General features: G+C 35.7%; 1 protein-coding gene across 1 annotated transcript in view; it reads right to left on the bottom strand.

Annotated features, from left to right (window-relative positions):
* Positions 1–23,336, bottom strand: part of IGF1 (insulin like growth factor 1) — a 56,505-nt gene extending 33,169 nt beyond the window's left edge. Inside the window, exons 1-2 of the mRNA XM_037389017.1 lie at positions 23,028–23,336; positions 18,521–18,677 (exon numbers count right to left, since the gene is read on the bottom strand). Coding sequence (XP_037244914.1) covers positions 18,521–18,677; positions 23,028–23,090 — 220 coding nt within the window. The 5' untranslated portion in view covers positions 23,091–23,336. The remainder of the gene's footprint in view (positions 1–18,520; positions 18,678–23,027) is intronic.
* Positions 23,337–24,638: the final 1,302 nt, after the last annotated feature.

The raw sequence follows: 24,638 nt of genomic DNA, 5'->3' as shown, positions 1-24,638 counted from the left end.
TAGAATGGCTGTTGTCATTTTTTACTGCTATCGTAACTGAGCCTGCTGTCTGATAATGACATTTCCCCATCTGAACACTGAGGTGAGGTTTCTCTTAAACGCATTTTTTTCTTGGACTCTACTGATATTGAAGTTAAATGAGATGTGTCTACTTTGCAGTTAGCTGATCTGGTGTGGGTATTTCTATAGAGATGCTTCACACTTTGTGCTAACCAGGACTGTGAGATTGATATTTATATAGCTATCCACCGACATGCAATTGCTAGCGCATGGTGCAATCACTGCTCAACCCAGATCTGGTAAGAAAAATTGGACAGAGTTGCATGTGCTGAGCGTTTACGAGAGGAGAACTGTCCTTGAAACCTGGTTCAAACATTATTCACCCTCAAAGGAATCAAAGTCCTAGTTCAGCTAAGGTAGCTGCCAAATACAGAACTTTATTAGCAACTTTTAAAGGCTCCTCTGTCTTAAATTATGTTTTCTTTTTATCCATCATTTTTATCTCTTTCCAGACAAAATTTTTCTGCCTTGCTTGTAACACCTTTATCTTACTTTTCTTCTGCATGCAATTATGGTGTATAATGACTGTTTTTTAGAAGAAATATACTAAAATATTGACTCCTTTAAATTAATGATGGATATCTCAAAGCTCAAACTAAGGGATTTTTTTTTTCTATTCTTCTTGCCTTAAAAATACTGGAAACTTCTGAGCAGAGATTCTGTAAAATTAGAAAGAGTACAACTTTTCTCAATTGATTTTCCCAAATCAAAATTACTTAGCAATTCCAAAAAATACTACCTTCACAGTTCATTAGTGCAGTATTGACCCAGAACTGACAGATGTCCTACCTACAGGGAAGTCACTGACTTCAGGAAATTAACCTCACGAGAATATTGATAAAAACAGGGCTAGGAAAAGAGCATGCAAGGCAAGTGTGCTCTTCTGTGAGGCGACTCTTTTGATTTATTGCCTCATCTCTGCGTTAGCATTAGGAGAATGTTGAGGAGAATGAAAAGAAATTGCTTGCTAGGCTCTACCACTTTATTGAGAGGATGCAAGGAAAGCGGTGTGAAAAGTGGAATGTGTGGGGAATTAGAGTGAAAGCTCAGTATTTTGTTGCTGGCAGATGTCTGCTAGGCTTCACCATTTTACTGGGGTGGTACAATTCAGTTGTTATGACACATCCAGGAAGAAAAACAGAAAACACGAGCTGGAGGCTTGGAGAAAATTAAATGATGATGACTCAGAACTTACACGCTAAAGTAAAATGAAGATTGAAACACTGCACCAATTTGTTTAGCAGAGGGATCTGAAGCACACATGAAGAAATGAGCTTCCAATTTACTGAAGCTTTGCACTGATCTTCAGATGAAGAGGGTAATATTAGAAAGCTGGTGTCAAGGTGAAAGGCAAGGATGATTACACATAAACTGCAAGCTGAGCTCATGTTTTTTCTGCCATTCTCTTTTCAAAATATTCTTTTTGTTCAGCGTGTAGTCAGCCCCACATCTGCTTCTGCTGAAATCCAAGGAAAAGTGTTTCAGAGCCTAGAAGTGTTATTGTTTGACTCGTTTGGCTGGGAGAATGAGTCTCAAGTAACCTATGAACTCTGTGCCATATACTTGCAGTAAGCAGAGGGCCTGCTGGGGTGATCTACTTAACTTGCCATTAAGTTTTATGTAACTCTTATAGTACTGTTAAAAAATGGTTTGCAGGACTCTCTGCAGTCGTATAGCATACATTAACTTCTAGTCTGAAAGTAGTAGCCAATTTTTATCCCTTATGTAAACAGATCAATTTTTATTGTATTTACTGAACTGTCTTCCTAAATCTGATAGACTATTATCTATAATTTATCATCCTTGCTGCAATGTGGCATTTTGCTTAAAACTTTAACCCTTCCAGTGGTTGAGTTATAGATGGGGAGCTTCTAAAAAGTTTTTGGATGGATCTGAATGGTTACCTGAATCAGGGGATTTCAAAAGCATTTAGAAGGTGAATAAACACCATTGCCTCATTTTCACACATGGTGAAAGTAAGACAAATACAGATAAAATTGGTTTGTTCAAGGTCATGTAAGTTAGTTAGTCCCAAAGCTAGAAATAGTCATAGCCCTCCCCACTGTTTTATTCTTTATCCATTGCCTATCTACAGAAACACTTGGCCTTTCCTCCAAAATATAAAAGGTGAGAGAGAGTTTACACTAATTAGACTTCTCATATCCAGATCTGTATTTCTGGATTCATGGATCACACAGAAAGGGACTGCATTAGCCACAACTGTGTAGTGCTGGACTCATACATTTCATCATCTCATCATTTCTTCTTACAGGTCCAAAATTTATAAATAAGTATTCTGTATATATGAGAAACTAGTTAGCAACAAGATCATCTTACACAGCATATCAAGAAATCAAGTGACTGTGGGTTTGATACTGGAAGTAATCTGTGTCCAGAATTCTTGTGCACTTTAAGTAGCAATTACAATTACCAAGGGTTAAAAAAAACAGATGGTGGTTGTTTTATGTGTTACTAGAGAAATTCAGGTCCTTTTATCTTTGCCAAAGCAACTGTAATTCAGTCTACCCTGGACAATGGTGTTGTATGGGGCATATCGTCCCTTATCTTTTGAAAGCATAGCCTCAAAACTCATTTAATAGTATGCAGCCTACAGGGTATAGTAAGCCTTTACTTCAAATTTTTATGCATCATAAATACAGTGTTAGTGGTCTCCTCAGTGTGTTATCAAGAGGGCAAAGGCTACATTACACCACTGCTGATGACTCTGATCACATAAAGGGAAAATCAATCCAACACAGCACCTCCGTTTTACAGCTCCAATATACTGATATTCTAAAAGGACAGGTAACAGACAGCACCAGATACTCCCTACCACATGTCATTTGAGGCAAAGGGTACGTGTCATTCCCTTTAGTAGTACCTGGCAATACTGAATTCTGTTTATTATCAGCCACTTGGCAACAAGACCTATTCCTAGTCAGTGCTTTGCTGCTGCCCTGGAAATTCTGTAGCTTGCAAGAATGAGGCAATTTCTGTCACTCCAGTAAGAGCAGAAAGAGGCTATTCTTTGGAAAAGTGCTTAGGTTTGAAGAAAAGGAGGGAAGGATTACATTCTTCTGTTACATGCTCTTCGTCATTGCTTATAGTTGTCGAACCTAACCTATACTAAGTTAACTTGAACTAACAGATAGATCATTTACTCAGCAATTTGGGAGTACAGCTATTTATTGACTGTATACATTTAGGTGCATTGTGGCCTATTTGTAACTTAGAAGCTCAAGTTTATTGTCGTCCATTAAAATTGTCAGGATTAGCTTTCTTACTGAACTATAGCACTATGAGTTATATTGGTGATGAAACCTGTTCTTACTGTGTCTGTTGTCTGAATCCAAGTTTCCAGTGTGAACATTGGCTTAACAAGCTTTACATTTTCTTTTCCCCTTATAAAAAAAATATATAAAGAGCTCATATTTCAAAATAAATCTGAATTGTACTTTATTTAACATCCGACACAACTGAGATTTTATGCTGCTAAATGCACCTATAACACATTTTAAAAAGTGACATTGCTATGGTTATGAGTTACACAACAACATGATGTCAGCCCTCTGATTGGTGCCATGGTATTTAGCAATGCCACTTGGACAGGAAAGTTCACACACAGAAGCCTGTCCAACAGTTCTAAGAATTTTATATCTTTTGAAGTATTCAATATAATTCTTTATGTGTCGAAGCACTGGCCTTCCAAACCCTTGTTTTTATTTTCCAGCAATCTCAGTGAACTTGGGGTCATTGGATTGCTTGCTTTCTCACTGGCTGCACTGAAATCAAACAGCCATCAGCTAAATTACTATAGTTTAAATGTGCCTAAAAAGAATTCAAGAATTCAAGGCAGTACTTCAAAATAGCATTATGACTCTGCTTTCAGCATGGCACGAGGATATAATACAAACCGAAGAGGTAGAGGCTGTTCAAAGAAAAGGTGGATTTTCTGTACTGGCTCAAAACAAGAAATAAGGGTACTTACAGATTTCAGCTGCCTACTTCAACCACAAGTTTTCTGTGATTATAGTTGTTTCATCAATAAAATAATCTACTGTTGATACAAATTAGGTCTTAGTTTTCTGAGACATATCTCCGTCTCCTGAGATTACAGAGAAACAGCAAAATGAAAACTTTATCAAAATAGGAGTCTGTACTGGCAGTATGGCAATGATAGCCTATCAGTTCCTTTGACTGACAAAAAAGTTGAATTAAGGACAGTTAGGATGGACTGGACCAACAAAGTCATAATTTTTTTGTTTAGTGTTTTCAGAACCAACAGTTTTCCAAGTATTGCATACAATATGGTGATGGAGAGTGGGGAAAGCAGGGAGAAAACCAGACTGACATATGAAGTTGCTTTTTATTTAGTAGATAACTGCCCATTGCCAAAAAAGTTTGGTACGTGAAAAACATTATGGTTTTATAGTGAGTGTTGAGAAATGCACTGGTGGTCTCTGCTAACACATCATAAAATTTCTAGAATGAATTCTTATCCACTGGTAGTTTCAATTGATTACCCATGAATGGATAAGCCTAATTTATATTGTCATTACTGAAGATAGGAAGTTACTTATTCCAGCATGTTTAGCATGCAACTCAGAGGTATTTATGCAACCACAGTACTTCATGAACTTTTTGTGAACAGATTTAGGACTTTTCTGTACCACCTTTAGTAAGATCCTTCATTAGCTGAAAAGGAAAATAAATGCTTTTGTGCTCTTAATTTATTTTTTTTTTTTAACCTTTTCATCTGAAATCAGATCTCTGGACCAAGAGATTTCAATAATTTAAAATTTTAAATGATTCTGCACTGAACTCTATTTATCACCAGCCACTTTGCAACAAAAACTGTTCTTGGTCAGTGCTTTGCTGCTGCCCTGTACAACAGCTGCTCTGACATTTCTGCAGCTCACAAGGATGAGGTAATTTTCCTGTTGCTCCGATGAAAGCAGAAAGAGCCCAACAATTCTTTGGAAAGGTGCTCAGATTTGAACAAAAAGAAAGGAAGGTTAAATTGCTTTTGTTTCCAGCTCTCTCACAAATGTGCTTTGTTAGCTCAGGTAGGATCGGGTATATGCTGAAGCTACTTTTGAGGAAGTGGCACACTTGCAGCTGCAGGTTTTAAAATCTGCTTTTGCTTTTTGCCTGTTTCCCCTGTATAAAGAAAAGGTGTTACTTCACGGTATCTCTAGGTTAAATTCATTGACATTTGTATTCTGTTTTGAACATATAAAGCACTAGAAGAAATGTTAAAATCACTTTGCACAAAAAATCCTTACCATCTCCACTTGGATATGCAATTACTAGGGCAAAACCCCCTACAAATGCTCAGAGAAGCAGATGATTTCCTGGGAAATTGTAGGGTATAATGTATTTGTCTGAGTGCTGCAATCAAATACTTCTATGAGCACTCTAGAGGAGTTTAGGAGGATAATATTAATTCTTATTGTTTGCAGTGTTTGGATCTTGGAAGTCAATAGGGCATGAGACCACCCAATACATCTTGAAGATAGGATAAATATCTAAATTATTATTATTTTTCCTTCTCTCAAGAAGTGTGCATCCTGCATAACTATGGGTACAATTTTTTGTTAGACTGTAGTCATTTAGCGATGGACTGTATCACCATGTAAAACTGATTGGCCTATGACCAAAATTAAGACTAACAGTCCCTCATTTTAAGGGATTCTTAATACCACAGCTTAAGTCACTAGTTCTTTCATTAAACTTTTCTGTTTGAGTTGCAGCACATGTTTAAAAAGTTTATTATTCATACATTCCTCCATTATTTGTCATATACAAACTAATGCTTTATAACAAAGCCTGCAGATTCTCTTACTCCTTATATTACAATGCATTTAGAATTATTGCAAGTAAGTTTAGGTGCTGTCAGATGGTCTTATTGCAGTGGAGACTAGGTCTAAGTCACAAGGACATGAAACTCCTAAATAAGACATCCTAAAGAAATGTAAGGGATTTTTAATTATATTTTTCTGGTCAGAAAACAAAGAAAACAATAAATTATGCATTGTTTCCAACATCCTGCAACAATCATAATGTTTCTCATGTTCAATCTTTATCCCATATTGTTTGTGGTCCATGTTTAGGCTTTGGCATCTTGCAAATGAGGTTAGTAGAAAAGTAGCTTTTACAGTACTTATTAACCACTGTCTGTTCCAGAACGCCTCTTAGAATATTTATTCAAATTCAGCCTTCATTATTTTTAGCTCACTTGGGAAATTATTAGCTTTCATCTGATGCCTCACATATTTATGCTAGAAATAAGAAGATTTCATACTAAGCGTATTAGTATGTTTAACGTCAGAGAGGAAGCCAAGTCATTATGCCAATTCTTATTTTAAAGAGCTTTTAATAGTGATAGCTTTTTCACAAGTAGTCAATAAGGTCCATAAGCAAAATTTAGACAAGTAGCTAACAACCCTGACTCATATTTCCAAAGATACTGAGGTGACTAAAAACACAAGCATATGCCTAGAAGAATGTAAAAAAACCCACACAACCACACCTGCCTAGCACCACCTATCATGGATTTCAGTGGAAATCAGATACATGACTGCTTTTGAAAACCTTTTGAGTGTCCATCTGCCTCTTTAGTGCCTAAACACCATTGAAAATCTGCTTCATATGCCTTTAGGAACCTCCAAGTTCTCATTGACTTTTCATGAGACTTATACTAATTTTTGAAAATAGATTAACACTTCTAAAAATTTAGTGTTCAGTCTTACAGATGCAGCCATCTACCTGCCACAAAATCAAGACCTATTTTGGCACTGCAGCAAACACTTATATATGAAGAATTGATAAATTGTAATAGTTTGTACCATGAATGGTAGATTAACTTTAGAATTACACTACAGACCTTTTGGGCTGGTTAGAATTAATGTTAAAAATGAGGCTTTTGATGTGCATGTACCCTTTTCAAATCAGGCACGAGTAGTATGTATTGATTGCTCAAAAGAGTCTCTATTTGCTATATTTATAATACAGAAGGAAAAATATCAAAAGTTCAGCTGGTAGTTCTTAGGAAAAACAGATGTCTAGTTAGAAACCAGTGGGAATCAAGTCAAGGGAAAATATTTGTGGTGCAATGATACTTATGGCCAAAAGGCCTCGGAAAACCAATGATCAATGTTTTCTTTAGTGAACATAGAGAATTCCTCAAATTAACTCACACTATCCTCAGTGCGCTGAGCAAAGCCAACTGAAGTTAACAGATAACCTTAAGGAAGTATCCGTGGATTCCTGATTGTGCATTATGAAGTGAAAAAACTCCTGGACAGGGCCAGCCTGGAATTAACATCACTGTTTTCCCCTTTGATATCATCTGTGTCCCTTATTTATTATACTACAGATCAGCTTTTCCTTGACAATGTCTCTCTTTTCTCTGCCATATGGAAGTGTAGGCATACACTTTTTTTTTAATATTATATCCTAAAGAAACCCCAGCAAGGACACTTGCGCCTGTTTCATAATTCAAAGATAATTGTTTTGCATACAAAATCTGATGCAGGGTATTTGATTCTTGATAAGGAGTTCAAGCCTGATTTGTTAAAAATTTTTTGCTCTTTTTTCACATATCTGAGCTTCACCTGTTTAATTTCAGAACATAAATTTCTATTTGAAAAGAGCAGCAGACAATAAGAATTTACCACTTATGAATTCTGCTCATTTTATTAGTATTTATCTTAGTTATAGCAGGAAATGGTTGCCTTTTATTGCATTGTCTTACTGCTTTCAAAAACTAAAATAAGATGACTATGTAACAAAAATTATAGTAGTTGACTTAACACTGTTAGAGCTGCAGTTGTAGAATTTCATTCTATTGTTTGCAAAAAGAAAGATAAGGGTCAAATTCTACAACAATATCTTCCTATCATTTTTTTAATGACCATATTACATTGACCATTCCACTTTTTCAAATGACTGTATCTTGGTATAACTATATTACATCTACTAAATCTAATTCCTAAAATAGTGGCAGAACTGTACAGAGCATATGAAAATGGTTCATGTATATTATATATACATAAGCTCACCCTTTACGATTTTTAAATGCAGAAGCCAATACACAACTGTGAAGTGAAAAAATGTTGTGGAAACACTACCCTCATTTTTACCCCCTTTCCCTCAAGCCAGACCAACTGGGAATAGTACAATGCACAATATTAAGAGTATCCTGAAATAAGCTAAATGGTATATATATTTATTCACAGAGAATATAAATAGTCCTTTCTGGGGTTTAGTGCTGTGCTCTGCTTCAAAACAATACAGTTACTGAAAAAGATTTGTCAAGATCCAAACAACCTAGGGTACAGTTTCTACACTGCCTCTAACTTGTTTGGAAATTTAAACTAGTGCCATTATGGTTCCCTGCAAAGGGATCACTTTAGAGATCATGGAATGCAGTTATCTTTGAAGTGGTTCTGTACTGTTTCTGTATTGCCTTTGGTGATGGGAGGAACTGAAGTGAGGAAGGGAGGGGAACCTTGTGCTGTTGATTCAACTCGTTGAATGGCTAACAACCTCAGGTGGGGTTCTGTCTTACCTCAGTCATATTAGTGCTTTTACAAGTGAGCTCATTAGGTCAGAAGTAGCTATTTTTTAAATTTTCAAATTGCCTGAGTGTCTCAAAACTGTATGCCTGTTGTATCAATTAGTATCTCAAAATTGTACTTGAGCATCATTCTGTGTCCTTTCTCCATGATGATACTTCATGGCACAGCATTCTAACGGAGAAAATGCTTCTTTAATGATGCCTGATATTTAAATGTCACTCTAAATTTTAAATATTATTATTGTCTTAATTTCTTAAAAATCTGATGGGCATGTATATTCATAAGAATAGAAATGAATCCATGTGAAGAGCAGTGTAAAAAATTGCTTCATTATTTATGCATGGATAAGTGCACCTTGTCTCATTAAGCAGGAATAAAACATGAAGGAATGTTACTTATTATGACACGTAAGAGTATATTCTATCAATTATATCAAGAAAGAGAAGGTAGATAAGCTCTTCCCTTCTACTTTTGCAGTCTCAGAGTGGAGTGACTTCTCCAACAGTCTTCACACATAGACTAGGGCCCAGGAGCTACTCAAGGTCGAAGGAGCAACTGTAACTGGTTTTACCTGCATAAGGCACATTCTGGGTTTTTGCTTAAGTGTATTATACCATGGCAACTAAAATAAGCTTGGATTTGCTTTGATTTGAGATGTGGCCCATATGAGTGCATCCTTATCTCCACATTTCAGTTCACTGTGTAGTTTTAAATAGATTAATCCCACCAAAATTTAGGCTCTTAATGGGAAGTCCTTACTCAAATGACTTAACTAACTTCAGGATAAAATTGCCATAGCTTCTTTGCTTAATTTAGAGTGGAGAAGGAAAATAGTGTCCTATGGGATATTCAGAACTAAGTGAGAGCTCTGAAAGTTTCTTACTCCTCTCACTGACTCTAGAATGAGCTTGAGTAAACTGTAACTCAGATGCCTCAGGTGCCTAATAACGAATCCGAAGCAGAATCTCCTTCTGTATATTGAATCAAGCTCTATTTAGTCTTTATCATTCAGAAGGTTCAGTCTGTGTATGGATAAATTAAAATTATGTTTGTCATAGATTGTCTGTCTAGAAAGAACTGAATTTATAAGCACTTTGTCTGAAAAAAAGGCGGAAGGAACAATACAGTCAACAACATAAAATACAAATGAGAGCTTTTCTAATACATCTATCCTTCTTTATATGAATCACGGAGGTATAATAACATCACCTATCCTTCCTACACCTCTATCCTCCCTTGAAAATAAAGAAGAAAAATAAAACCCCACCAAAAAGCATCAGTAAGGAATACTTTGATATTACTGAATTTCAAAATATAAGTGGTGTCATAATGCAAATTATTTCAGTAGTACCTCTGTTTTCATTCAGTGCCCATTGATTTCGAGCAAAATGCCAGAAACAATTAGGAAAAACAGAGGTGTTCCAGAAGCAAATACATATGGTGTTTTTCATTTAACCTTAGCTATATATTGCAGGAATAAACATGGCTTTTATTCAGGACATGCATTTGCCAATAATACATCTGATTAAACTAGGAAAATTAGAAATACTATCAGTAGCTTGCTCCCAAATTACACAAGAAGAAATTAGATACATTTTCAGTAGCTTGCTCTCAAATCTCTTCAGTCTATGAGTCACCGGATTCTTCCTGCCAAACTAAATATGTCTGTGAAAGGCTGGAAACTTTAATGGAAAGAAACATAAAACTTGAAATACGTAGGAAAAACTAAGTTTTTTCATGGAAGACCTGTTGACTAGTAATTCAGGAATTCAGGGGATGTAGAAACAAATTATTACATCTTACTTGTCTACAGAAGTTTCAAGGTATGAAATGTATTCAGTTTAAACCTGCTATGTTAACCTAAAATAGATGCCCTTACTAGCTTTCATGTAACCTAAAGTAATCAATGAAGACTTACAAAAAGAAGTAAAAATTTCATTACCATAGTAGAAGCTCTTATGTAGTCATTTGCATGGGTTTCATGAGTTAAAAGAAACCTTCAGTATAGTTAATGCTATTCTGAAAAAGTCCCCCGGTTGCTAAGTGGGTTTATTATACATGGTACCACACAGCCATCTAAGCTAATCAGGTATGTACTCACCCTTTCAGGTCAACAACCATAATGACATCTTTTCTACCATTTTCCCCTCAACACTAAGAGTTTTTATAACTTTGCATAAGCCATACATTTAAAAATGTTCTTTAGAATATAGACTTGTGAAATACAGAGTTTGTGTGCATGATTTAAGCTTTTATCTATTGCCTTAGTAGGATATGGCTGTTAATTAACATTCTTTTGAGGTAAAAACAATTTTCAGTAGTATTTACTTTCCTTAGAAGTTGCTGTTTATAGGAGCTGGGGGTGTTACTTAAGTGTTTACTTGTTTGGAGATAGAAATATTTAATAAGTATTGCTAGAATATTTATTTTCAGAAAGAAAACTGTTTTGCTCACTAAGCTGGATTGAGCCAGAATGGTCTGAGCCAACCCCTTCTTTTTTCTGCATACTCAGCCTTGTGCAAATTTCTGCCCAAAACACAAAGACACAAACACTATAAACCAGTAGTTCTGTATATATAAAAAAAAAAAATCATATAATTTCAGGTTTGGGCATGAGCCATAATTTCCTAGTGGAAGTACTTTGTCAGGACACTCTTTCCCTACTTCCACACCTTTATGGGCACAAAAGGAAGCAGAAGGGCCTGCCGTCTGGAGGCATTCTCTTACTGTAGAAGTTATATTGCGTAGTTGGGAAAACTGGGACCACAGCTGAATTTTCAAAAGTAAGATATATATACATATGCTGTGTAAACTCGGGGGGGGGGGGGGGGGGAGGGCGGGGGCATGAAGAAGAGAGAGGTGAGACCTAAATTGTTTCTTTGATAAAAGGAAGCTATTCCAATTTTCACTAGCAAAGGATTTAACACGAGGTAAGCAAACAGCTTCCATTCCGTCTTGTAAGAGCAAGACCATTGAAAACAGATTCAATTCCATTATCCATGGGATTCAATCAGAAAATACAGCAAGTATCTCAGTCTTGTGTCTGATTTTTAGGCATTTAGGTTTACTAAGGAATTCAAAGCTGTTTTCTAAGGCACTCCTAACCAGTTTACCAGGAATTAGCATTGAAGCAATCAGAAATTTAACCTAAAAGTTGTTCAGATAAAACTGACAGGATAAGCTTACCTGTGTAATTTGCCTAATATTTAAAGAAGTCTGAAAAGAAGATAGCATTTGACTTTTCTTGCTTTGATACAGTAAGAAAAGCCATTTATTCTATTACTCTCCAAGTTATATGTTAACCAGTGCCTAAGGTACAGCCTTTTGGTTGAAATAGGCATTTAGTATTTAACTGGATTAAATTATTTAAACTTTTACTTAAAGTGACAATACAAAATCTTCTATAGGTTGGAGTCACCCCCAGGTCAGTATACAGTATGCCCCTTTAAAGGCTATGGATGTGTTAACATTCTTGTTCTCAGAACCTCATTCACTGATGCAAACATGAAATACACCTGTCATTACTTAACAATTAGACCCAGTACCTGGGCTATATCTTGCATAGTGATTTTGCATTAAATGCACCACAAAGAAAGTATGAATTAATGGCTTTTTCTTCTTATTGACACGGAAGTTCCCGTGGTTATTACCAGAGATAAATTTAGCATAAATTCTTCAATAAGTATACATTTGTGGTATTACTTTTGTCTTGATTTCTAGACTGAGAAATGACTTAACTGTTTAGTTACCCCTTTCATTTGTTGTCACATTTTTCAACAATTAAGCTTGTATCATGGGCAAATACTGACATTTGGGTATGGTTTAATAAACAAGTTCAGATCCATCTTTTTTAACAAATCTCTGAGATTAAAACAGTTTTCAGTCTCTATTTCATTTTCAGTGATGTGATAGGGTTTGAAATGTACATAAAAGCTAAAGTACAGAATAAGCTCTAGAGAAATGGCTGTATGAACTTCATTATTTGAATGAGCATTCTATATAGATTGCTGTAGGTGCTCAAGCAGTTAGTGCAAAAGGTTTTATTTAAGAAACTGTGTGGTTCTGCTAAACTGAATCACTTGCTTTGTGACTCTTGCTGATGTTTATCAAATATTGCAAATGCATTATTAATACCAGAACAAATGAAAAGGTCCATATATAAAGGTTTTGGCTAATTGCATAAAACGTATGCCAGAACTGAAGTCACTGAAGGGTTTTTCTTGGTATTTAAGATTCAGTGGAAAAGTAAGAGGGGCAGCTATGCCAAGAATTAATGCTGATCTTGCCAAGTGCTTCTTTAAGTGACTTTATCCAACATGAGACTAAACAACATATTAAATACACATATAGCAGTTAGAGAATCAAATGTCAAATAACAGCTTTCTGCTATTTGAGACCAAATCTGAAACTTGGTCTAGTGCATAGATAAAGGCAAACATCATAAAAAGCATTAACATTTCTAACATCTAACAGCTAACTAATAAGGACACATATAAATTGAACTTCTGGAGAAACCATACTTATTTGGTTTTGGTAGTAGACACTTTTTGCAGAGATATTTCTTGTTGAAATGTTGATCAATGGTTTGCTTCCAGTCACCTCACTAAAATTATCTTCATTACTACAGTCCCACTTAATGAAAAGGTTGAAAAAATATGAAATTCTTGGTGACATGAGAACTAGCTGCACAGGAAACCTGTTTGCAGAGTCTAAATTTACTCACTTGCTGTGTGATCCATGGAGAAAGAAGGCAGAACCTCTCTCTTATTAAAGAGGCAATTAAGAAGATTAAACTCACTAAATTAAGGTTAGCCTTTATGAACATGCCCTAGCCTTTCTTAATGTGGTAGGAAAGGACAAATTTCTTTCAAAGACTGGCTTATTTTCAGAAAACTTCCTCAGTGATTACTACCAGGGGCAAGAGAGCACACATCAAACATGTATCACTGTATAGTCAGATAACTGATACCATTCCAAAAGCCAGAGCTACTCTTTTTTTTCTTGTAGAGGCATATCAGCTGTGCCTATAGACCTGGTTCCCTGAGCACTGACACTCCAAACCTGGCTAAAGCACACCATAGCTCCTTTCCAGGCTAGCTTTCCTGTAAGAAGTAAGGAACCTGAGGATAAAGATTGAGGAATACACTCAAATCTTCCATGGATACAGGATTTGGATACGAATGGGGCACGCGGCCAGACCAAGAAACTTAAAAACACTCTTGGATCTTGCTGGGCTTGCAACATTAACATTCCTTTTAATCAGGGACTCAATCAGGGACACAGAGAGGAGCTAATGACTCACAGCTCCTACAGGTATGGAGTAGTTAAAGAACTGAGTGCCATGCCATCTCTTGTAATTATGTTGATAGGTTTGACAGGCCTAGAAACTTTAATAACATCTTAAAAGCAGACTTCCTGAAGTAAACAAGAAGCTGTTAACTAAAGGGAAATGGAAGAAGCAAAACATAATTGCCTATTGCTGTGCCACCTGTTTCCTCCTTTGTAAGGCAGCAATTCCTCCATATATACCTTCATTCTACAAAGCAATGAGATATGATGACAGCTCTGATTACCCAAAATTAGGTTCACTGTCTTACCTGATTTTCTGATGATTATAAGCCAATAGTCTTATGTTGTGCACAGTGGGGGATGTTCTCAAGGACAACACACAATTCTGATTGTCTTAGTGGAAAAAAAGGTGTAGTAAAAATCTGTAATGATTCTCCACAAAGCAGTTGATACAGGGAGAATTAGGCTGGAAAGGTATATTTTCAGAGGAGAAGAAACTAGATAAAAAAGAATATAGCATTTGCTCCTTAAAGCAAACTGTTGCTTTCTTTTCTCATGGTAGTAGTAATAGTCCTCAGGAAACAACATGAGCAAGAAAGAATGATTGTAAATCAAATTCAACTTGTATTAAGAAAAAAAAATAAATCTTTTTTGATTAATCTACAAAGTAAATTCCTGTGACAAGACTAGACTATTTCAAGCAAAATTTCCCCCTTCCTGGGCTATTGCTTCTGTGTTTCCTGTAATTTGTCCTTTCAGTTTTGCCAATAATCTCTGCCCTCAGCACTGTTTTGTAATAGTACTGGCATGGTAGACCTTTCTAGGCATTAAAATTCAAACGAACATAGCAGCCATCCCACTTTGCTTCATGACAGAGTTGGTGAGACTACAGAAGCATTAATGGTTGCCTAAGTGTAGCCACCTGTGTAACAGTGGCCAGGCTCTCTGTTGGCTTCTCCTGATACAAATTAGCACACAGGAACTTGAGTGGCAGGAGCTCTGCTAGAGAGATTTTGCTGGATAAGAGGTGGCAAGAAACTGCCTTTTACTAGTGAATCGTGGGAGAGGAAATGCTGTCTAAGAAGTAGTCGGTGCTGGCTGGGGTTAAATGTGACCAAAGGAAAAAGCAGGTGCTCTATTTTGGGATTTGTGCAGTGTTCTCCCCTAAAATTCTCTAAGAATGGTCCTTCACTGTCTAGCTTGTGAAGAAAGGGAGTGGTAGAAACCATATTTGACTTCCTCTTGAATTCAGTATTTTTCTTTGTGTGTGGTAAGCAGCTGGGGCATCTCTTCAGAAGCTGTAAAGATTTCCTTTTATAGCTAGGAAGTTGGGCAGAGTAGACTATATAAAGGAAATTTCTTTTCTCCCAGTCCTAACCATAGACAGCCTTGCGGCTGTGCAGTACAGAGTTTCAAAAGAAAGTAACTCAATTATTTATATCTTCATTTCCACCCACAGCTCCCAAGGAATTGTCAGAAGATTTGACCTTGAATCTGAACCAGGAATTCCACCTCAGCCAAAAGGTATTCTTTATATTTGGAGTCCCTAGTGAAATATAGAATGACGGAAGAAAAAACCTTCCCTCACAGCTATTTCCTGTGCAAGTTCAAGGCAAACATTACCATTGATTATACTTTATATAAGGGAACCAGAGTATGAGACTATAAGGCTTAAAATACAATCTTAATTGACATCCTTTTCCCAATAAAAGAAAAAGTTCACTGGATTTTTTTACTTCTGCAAATGATGTGGCGTTCTTAAAAAATCACCAGAAATGGAGCAACATCTTTAACTTCCAGTAACGTGCTGCACTCTGTAGTATATTTGATATAAGGATGTCAAGTTGTTTTACCAGTGTTACTGGACTTACTTTTCTATAGTTTCATATTTTAGATTAAACAGTAACAAATAAGAGAGAGAAAGCTAAAAGAGATTAAATTGATGCCTTGTGAATCAGTAGTCGGGTAGAAAACGCACATTACTCAGCGTCCAATGGCCATATATCAAATTAATAAAATTCCTGTTGAATATTGCAATTGCAGTCTATTGATTATGACAGTACAAGACTTTCCAAAAACAGGGTGGTTGCTCATTAGCAAAACCTTCCACAGTCTTCCATACAAAACGAAGTAGACCTTTTTGGTGTTAACAGTTACATTAGTTCAAGTGAAAACAGAATGTAAGAAAACAACAGAGAAAACTAGAGAGAAAGTCTTTACCGACAGCAAATAAAACTCAAGATTGCAAGGGTAAAGATCTCCTTTTAAACTTCACAACCCATCCTGATATTTTAAAGTAAGGATGATCTAGCTTAGGGAATGCAGAGGTGTGGAACAGATTGTACAACCTTAGAATAACTGAGATTGAAAACAAAGAGAGTTATTGCTGGTGATTAACATTTTGCATGTCCTCTTACCTTGAGGAACACAGAGTACACAGAATAGTACATTTGATTACTTGGCAGTAACAGTCACTCTTGCAGTAAGCAAGTGTGATAGTTCTCTGAAAAAACAGCAAACATTTTGCTGGAATGACTGGGAAAATGCCTGAGACATGCACAGTAAAAAAAAATAAAAAATATCCTATGCTATTCCTAGGATGCAGTATATTGTCTTTTTGTTTTCTAGTGCAAAAACAGGAGGGTGAGATGAAAATCTCCCTTTACATTCCTTCCAGCCATGAAGAGAAAGTATTTGTAGGACACTCAAATAGCCCCTTAAGTGTAACTCAACAGCTGACGAATGTAACACATTTTGGTTTTCAAATGAAAACATAAAGACCTAGTTGAAAAATGTAATTTCCTTCATGAGAGATTCCAGAAGCTCTAATATTGTGTTTAGCACCAGAATACCAAGTTAAACAGCACCCTAGAATAGATGCTCATTAATGATAGCTAGAGTGTTAAATACAGAAAGGTTTCTTTAGTGAATTACTAAGTGGATATGAAACTAAGGCTCCCAGTGTCAAAGATAAACTTAAATAGAAAGTTCTAAGAAGATAGTGAAAATGTCTGCAGCTTGTGTGTCAGCTTTCAGGTGTTCCTCCTGCTTTCCCTGTGATAAAAGGGCATAAGGGAGCACTGCGCACTGTATGGTGATGTCAAAGCTTTTGCTGAATGTTGGTCATTTTTTTTCTATCCATCTTCCCCAGAAATCTCTGATAATGTCAAGGGAAAATGACCCTTAGGACCAATTACCCTCCCCTGAAAATATGTCTTTTCTGAAGAAGCAATCAGTAATGCTACAGGTAAGTCACTTATGAGTTTGGGACAGCTGTACTTTTGTTCCAGTTTAGTTGTGGTATCTTCATCTTGGATTGACTGAATGCTCTTGGATTGGGAGTTTGGACTTGGTGATCCTGATGAGTCCCCTCCAACTTGATTTATTCTATGACTCTGTAAGAATCTGGATTTCTATTTTTATTACAAGCAAGGAGAAAAATATTGAAAGCAATAAGTCTGTGAATAGAAATGAATAGAAATAGAGAGGGTAAGATCAGAAAAACAAAAATGATAGCTTAGAAGGCAAGAATTATTAGGATAAAACAAAGATTAAAGAAATAAAAAATTAAATAAATAAATAGCTAAACCTCACAAAGAATAAAAAAATAAATAGAAAAAAAACCATGAAGTTAATTTATTGTCTTTATTGCCTAACTACTCCATATTTTCTTTTCCTAGTTATATTCTTGTTTGGAAAGGTAACTGAGGCCCTGAAGGAGAGGTAACTTCAGACAAGCACATATTATTATTAAAAGTAAATGCTACCTTCAGAGGCTCTAAATGCACAAATTCTGGCATGTTTTGAATAAAGGTATTAATGAATTAATTCAGAATTAATATATCCCTAGCTAAAAGTTTCATTAATTTTGTGTTATTTGAGTAACTTTGCACGGTCTAATACACAGCAAAGAAAAAATACTGTGATGTTCATTTCCAAAGTGTAGGTCTTGCTCAAAAAAGTTAATTGAGTACCAATATATCCAAACTACTGCAGAAATTTTTATCTGTTTTCTATACTGGTGTTAATCTTTATTATCTCACCATGCATGCATTTTCCTTCACCTGTATTTAACTGATGAAATATGTGGATACTTGGATGTGGTAACTCTGCTTGCTGCCTTCCAGCTGTGCTTTTTTCAAACCAGATGTTGAAGCTTAGTGTGTTTTTGATATGATACAGTGTGTACTTAAACTTTTTTATGAGTAGTCTGACATAACAGGTACATGAAGTTCTGCCTCTTGAATATCTTGGGTCTAGTATGTGCTTTCATTCATTTAATTTCAGTGGCAGGTCAGCAGAAAGCAGTCGTGTAGCAGGTGGAATAGCAGCAGCTGGAATATGGTTAAAAATGATAACATGCCTGAAAAGGAAAATTTGTCAGAAACTCAGAGAGGCTGAATGCAGGCACAGCTTTATTCTTTACTGAGACTTCATGGTCTTTGAAGATGGGCATCTCCAAGACAGATGACACTAGTCGTACTCAGCAGCCTGATTTCACCATTTCTAAGCTTGTATAGAGCAGTTACAAACTCCAATGGATTACATGGAAAGGTTTAGCAGTTCAAAGAAAGAAAGGGTTGACTTACTGAAGTAAAAGCCTCTATCTCCACACACGAACTGAAGAGCATCAACCAGCTCAGCACCACAGAGTGTTTCTGGGCCAGCAGCAGCAGAACTGGTTAAGGTAAGCAAACATAGGCCAAGGTAGAAGAAATGGATGTAGGACACAGTGTGCATCTTCACCTGCCAAGGAAGCAAAAGTAGCGTCAGAATTTCTTAACAGAGTCCTAAAGAAAATTACTCCTGCGCCCTTGTGAGTTGAGAAAGCATTTGTACTGTAATTTGTTAGACAATAAACACAGTATCAGGAAATGCCTCACCATAATTTTGCAACTGTCTACATATTGTAGTCTGTGTATTTTGTAAACTGATTACTTCCTCTGGTGTATATTTCTGGTTTACATTCACACATAGTTAGAGAACCTTGTAGTAACTATGATTTATGGTTGCTCCTGCAAAAGGAGAATATGGAAGAGTGCTAAAAACAGACAAAAGGAAGCCTGGAATAATAACAGCAAGGAAGACTAGACAAACTTGAATTATTTTGTCTAAGACCAGACAGTCTAAGTGGGAATATGACAGTTGTCTGCCAACGTACTGTGGGAGATGGAGGTGACATATGACGGAGAAGAGCTACTTAAACTAAAGAACAGCACTGGCAGAAGAATAAATGGCTGTAACCTGGATGGAAGGAAATTTTGCCCAGTAGGAAAAGAGTTCATAATTAGTACTCCATGAATCTCTAGCACCTTAAAAGGGGAGATACCAGGACAAGACAAAAGATTCAAGGTAGAGCTTGCCAAAGTTACAGAAGAGTCGATGCAGGACCTTTCATAAGTAGGGGACCAAGTTCAATGACTCACAGTCCTCTGTTTCTAGCAGGTTAACATTCGGAAGCATTCAAGAAATTAAGAGGAGCACTAGTGGGAGTGTTTGTATTTTTACTTGTTGGAAGCAGCTATACTTTCACTGACCTCCATTATATCCTCTTAGTCAGGTTTGGCTATGAGGTATACACAGAGGTGACCATTCTTTTCTCATTTACATGTGGTTACAAACTACCTTTTTCCTGGATTTATGATTGAAAGAAGGCTAATCCTCAATCGGTGTAAATTTACACCATTCCATTTATCTGCTTCCTTTTATACCAATTTACATCGACAAAAGATCTTACCCAACATGTCAAAGAAGATAGCATTATTTTTTTTAAAATACTAGGAAAAGCTATTTACATTTAGTAGCAGGACAGTGAAAAATGTGCTTAATACATATCCTGAACTGATTTAGATCACTTGCCAAAATGTTACTTTTGAAAGGTGTAAATCTGCATTTAATTTCATTCTCTGTCAAGGTTAACATTAGTATTGCAGTCAGGTAAGAAGTTACAAATCTTTCTCACCCATACAGTTAACCTTGGCTTAAAACTGCTTTGTATTAGCAGACTAGCACAAAGTAATTGGAGTAAAATGATTAATCTTCCCTAAAGTTTCTTTCAGGGTTTCAGGGACCATTTAATCTTATTTTTTCATTGAACTTTTGAAAAAACCCATGACATTATCTGTTGTCTGCTCACATGGGATCTGATCCAGTGGGAGGGATATTGAGCCTTCTCTAGTCAGTAATTTTTAAGAATTCATATTTTGTTGGCAAGGGATCTTAGGACCTTGCTGGATGAGTCCTCTATTTCAACTGAAGTCAAAGCTGAATAAGACACAAGTCTATAAATACGTCGGAATTTATCCTCCTTTTTTTCCTAGTATTTCCACTGTGAAAATAATGAACAAATGTAAATCCCATGATATATCATAAAAAGAAAGAATAATTATTTTCCCATTCACAAGAGTCTTTAGCCAACTTTGCCATGCAAAAACCAACAAGCTTTAATGCACAGACATGACTTCAATGGCAGATGGAGGAAGATCAGATTACAAATGAATGATGGTAACATAAAGCATTATTTCCTGTAATAATTCCATATCTAAACAACATCAATTTCTTTTTCCCCTTGCCATATATTTAAATTTCTAAGATAAATGTGATGCACTTGCAGTTTAAGATGGTTCCCAGTTCTGAGGAGGTAAAGCAGAAAGCTGTTTAGCACACCGCCTCAGAAGACTGAAAGACATTACAAATACAAGAATATTATGTATTTAACATTTTGTTCTTCTATAACATTTGGGCCAGAAATAAACATAAATCTTAGACATTTAACAGTTTTGTATTTTTCAAGACTTTTCAGCTGGGTTGCATTTTCAGATAAGTATCGGCACTGAACTACAACAAAACAGATGATCTACTGTTTTTCCTTTAGTGGAAGCCAAAAAGGCTGCACAGTATAAAGCACAGAGAATTTCTAACTCTATCTTCAAATTTAACAACAGTCAAGAACTTTCAAACAAGTAAAAACTTTGGGGAAAAGAAAACAGACTCACATGTTTCTAGGGCACAATCAATTATTTGTTTAAATTAAGTGCTGTTTCATGAAAACTAATTCCAAAACATAGTTTCAAACTAACTTTACTTCATCATTCTAAATAAGCATAACATTAGTTAGTTCAATATGTTTGTGATAAAATCAAAGTTCCCATTTATGTCTGAGGGGAATAGTCTTAAGAAAATACAAAGTTGTAATCCAATATTGCCTCACATTCTTTACAAACAGGCAGGGTGCTTGCAATGTCCCCAAATTGACTAGAAAGTTGAGAGTTTAAGAAAAAAATGCATTGGCATGTGGGTGGGGTTTATTGAAGCATCTAATTACATTTGGAAATTGAATACAGGTTCAGGATGAGCCTGGTTAAGCACTTCTTTTAGTTGCATAGAATGACTGACCATATTTTCACAGCTGGAATTTCCTCTTTTTTTTCAGTAAAATAACCAGCTTTTGCTGCACTCCTTTTTTAATAGTCCAGGAGAGTGGCACCACAGAGAAATGTCATATATGAACATTCTGCATCACTTTTACTTCTTAATTCTTTTGTATAATTCCTCTTTGTCTAACAAACTATCAACTGGCACAAGTTGCGCATAAGAATTCTCCACGTGTTTGGTCATTTTGATAACATATAAGAACAGCTACAATAATTATAAATATCCTGAAGGCCATCGCATTTTTATGAATAGTATATGCTATAGAAAAAAAAAAATCAAGGTTTATATTCAAAATCACAATTTGCTATGTAGAGATTGGACCTGATTACCAAGCCATAGTAGAAGTATGTAATTAGTATGTAATAGTAATCACTAGTAGTTATTATATAAATAAAGCATATATACTCTCGAATGGATCACAGTTTAAATACTGCTAACTTTGATTAAAGAATCTGGGCTACATCCTAACCTAAATCAATATGTTCCATTGATTCTAAGGAAGCTTGGCAGGATGTACCAGCTGAGGAACTAGCACATTACTTTTATGTCTCTTAGTGCCTTGCTCAATACTTTTAAAAAAATCATCATCTTTGAAGTATATTGGAAGGAATGCCCATTTATACATTAAGAGAATGGTTTCATCCATTGCAATTACAGACCAGCTCTTTTGAATCACATTAAGGAATGAGGTAAGTGTGTTTTAAGTGTAAGATACTTAAAAAAAATAAATGGGCCCTAAACAATTAAAACAGGAGAATTTTGTCAACTGTGTAATTATCCTTGCAAAATATTAAAGAAAAAAACTTCTTGAGGGATAAAAATTTGCTGATAATGGAAAGTTGAACTAGGGCCAACTGACAGAAACAGAGGTCAATGCACCTACTGAAGCCAAATTTACTAAAAGACAGTGTATGTTAATGTGTAGAAATTATAGGGTCATAACATGAAACTTCACATGCAAACTTTCCTGAAACAACCCTCCCTGCAAGGGAAAACTTGGAGATGAACATGTAAGGGAATTTCCATTTTCTTTATGTACAATTGCTTAAGCTATACAAATATGCAAGGTCAGCAAGAGTCGCAGCTGGATTCTAATGTAGAAAACAAACTGAACTTCACATTTACTTTTAATTTATGAAAACAAAAACCAAGTAAATGCTACAATGCTGCCAGAAAATTGCTGCAGTAACAACATCCCTTAAAAGTTTCCCTGTGAAAGCATGAACATTTTATCTATAATTGTGTATAATAAAACTGCAGAAACTTAACATGTGAATAATACCTTTTTTCCTATAAAACCTTGCACCTGCAGAAAATAGCTAAAAGTTCTTGTTTTTAGAAGCATTAATTAACAATATAGACAATGATGTAATTTGACCCTTTAGTAATGACATAACTGAAATATTGCAAAGTTCTCGGAACAGAAGTGAAATATAAGACATGTATCTGCAATAGTTTACCCTTACAGTTATCTATGTAATTGTAACTATTACACACAGCCATTTTCCAGATCACATAAAACTGCATGTTCAGCAATTTATAAATAATTCTCAGTTCTAAAACAATGTTATTGAAAAGTGCACAATACTCTCCAAACCAGAAGCAGACAATACACAGTAAAATAAAACTAAAAAATTATTTGAAATAGTAATAAAGATTTACCTTCAAGAAATCACAAAAGCAGCACTTAACTAATTGTGTTGAAAGACTGTTGATTTTTTCCATTGCTTCTTAAAAGTGCAAAGTCTGGAAATGAATTTGTTAGCAGTAAAGATGAGAAAAAAGAAATCCAGAGAGATGTGAGATGTTGAGAGCAATGTCACATTTCAATATTGAGGACTTTATTCCATTGCGCAGGCTCTATCTGCTCTGATTTTAGCAGTGACAGTGAGATTTAGCAAACAGAAGAGGGATTTAGAGAAAATCCTCACATTTATCTACATTACACAGACACTGTAGACAGGAAACAGCTGGGGGAGCATTTGCCTTCTCTCTCTCTCCCTCTTCTGGCAAAGTTACCGAGTAAGGACTTTTTTGGGCATGGTGACAAATAACATCATACCTTTGCATTTTAAAACTAGAGCACAGAAGCATATTTTTTTCCCTTTAAAAGAATGTGAATTAATGACTGAGGGGTTAGCAGACAAAAAAGCTTGTGCTGCCATGAAAAATAAGAAAAGGTATTCTGGTAAACTTTCACATTGCTATGTGTGCATTTGTATTTATGTGTATGTGTCTGCATTTCAAATATGTATAAACTTATATACATAAGGGCATTGTTTGTATATATGCATACCTTTGTATATATGTACACATTTTATTTAAGCATAGGGGCACAGGTATTTTATTTATATAGTATAGAAAGACAGGCAGTCGTTTATCTACTTCTTTCTTAATGCATCTTTACGTTATTAAACTTTGCATGCCTATATGCTGAGTAACAATTAAAACCTCCAGCTCTCTGTGCTATTAACCCTGAAATAGCAGTTTGTAGTTTGCTAAAAATAAAGGAATTGTTGAACAGTCTTGCAAATAGGGCAAAATAGCTTTGTGATCTTCTAGCAACCCCACAGGAGAAGTCATATAATTTCCTAGAATTTTCAGTACTATTACTATAGTAATACAAGTAGACCAGTTCAGGAGGATGGGGGGGGGGGGGGGGGGGAAGGAGGGGGGTGGCTTCCATGACATTTATCTTAAATGTGCTGTTGTAATTATAAAATTATTTCCCCCCTTTTTATTAGTAATTAGTAATTACTCTTGGTAACTATTTAAATGACACTAGGAAAGACAGAATTCAACTTTGTTAGTTCTGCAATACCTAACTTTTGTCTTTTTATTTTTCCTCAATTATGAGTATATTATAAATAACACCAGCTGGCCAGCAACATGCTCTCACGGGTTATGATGTCATTCAAATCCCTCAACTGTGTTAGTGGCTTGCAATGTGCTCCAAGCCAGCTGTTTTTCTATTTATAATGTATGCTTGCATTTCAATACTTAGCTATTGAAAATAAACTTGTGATGCTGTTTTATAGATATAATTTGTACTTGTAACCCTTTGGGTTTGGAAGATGACATTCAAAAGTAGAGAATTAAACAAGGCTGCAGCTCCAGAGACCAAATACAAACGGTGCATGATTTGCATAAAAGATGTTTCATATCATTGCATGTTGTTCCTCTCTCCTTCCACTCAAGTGAGAGTTGCATGCTGAGGTGCTAGCTGTACTTTATTATTGAAAATAGCAATTGAGATCATAATGGCCCAGGTCA

This window comes from Falco rusticolus, chromosome 5, assembly GCF_015220075.1.
Source record: "Falco rusticolus isolate bFalRus1 chromosome 5, bFalRus1.pri, whole genome shotgun sequence".
In the NCBI taxonomy this organism is placed as follows: Eukaryota; Metazoa; Chordata; class Aves; order Falconiformes; family Falconidae; genus Falco; species Falco rusticolus.
Note: the sequence above shows the minus strand (reverse complement) of the source record. Positions and strands in the feature narration are given on the sequence as shown.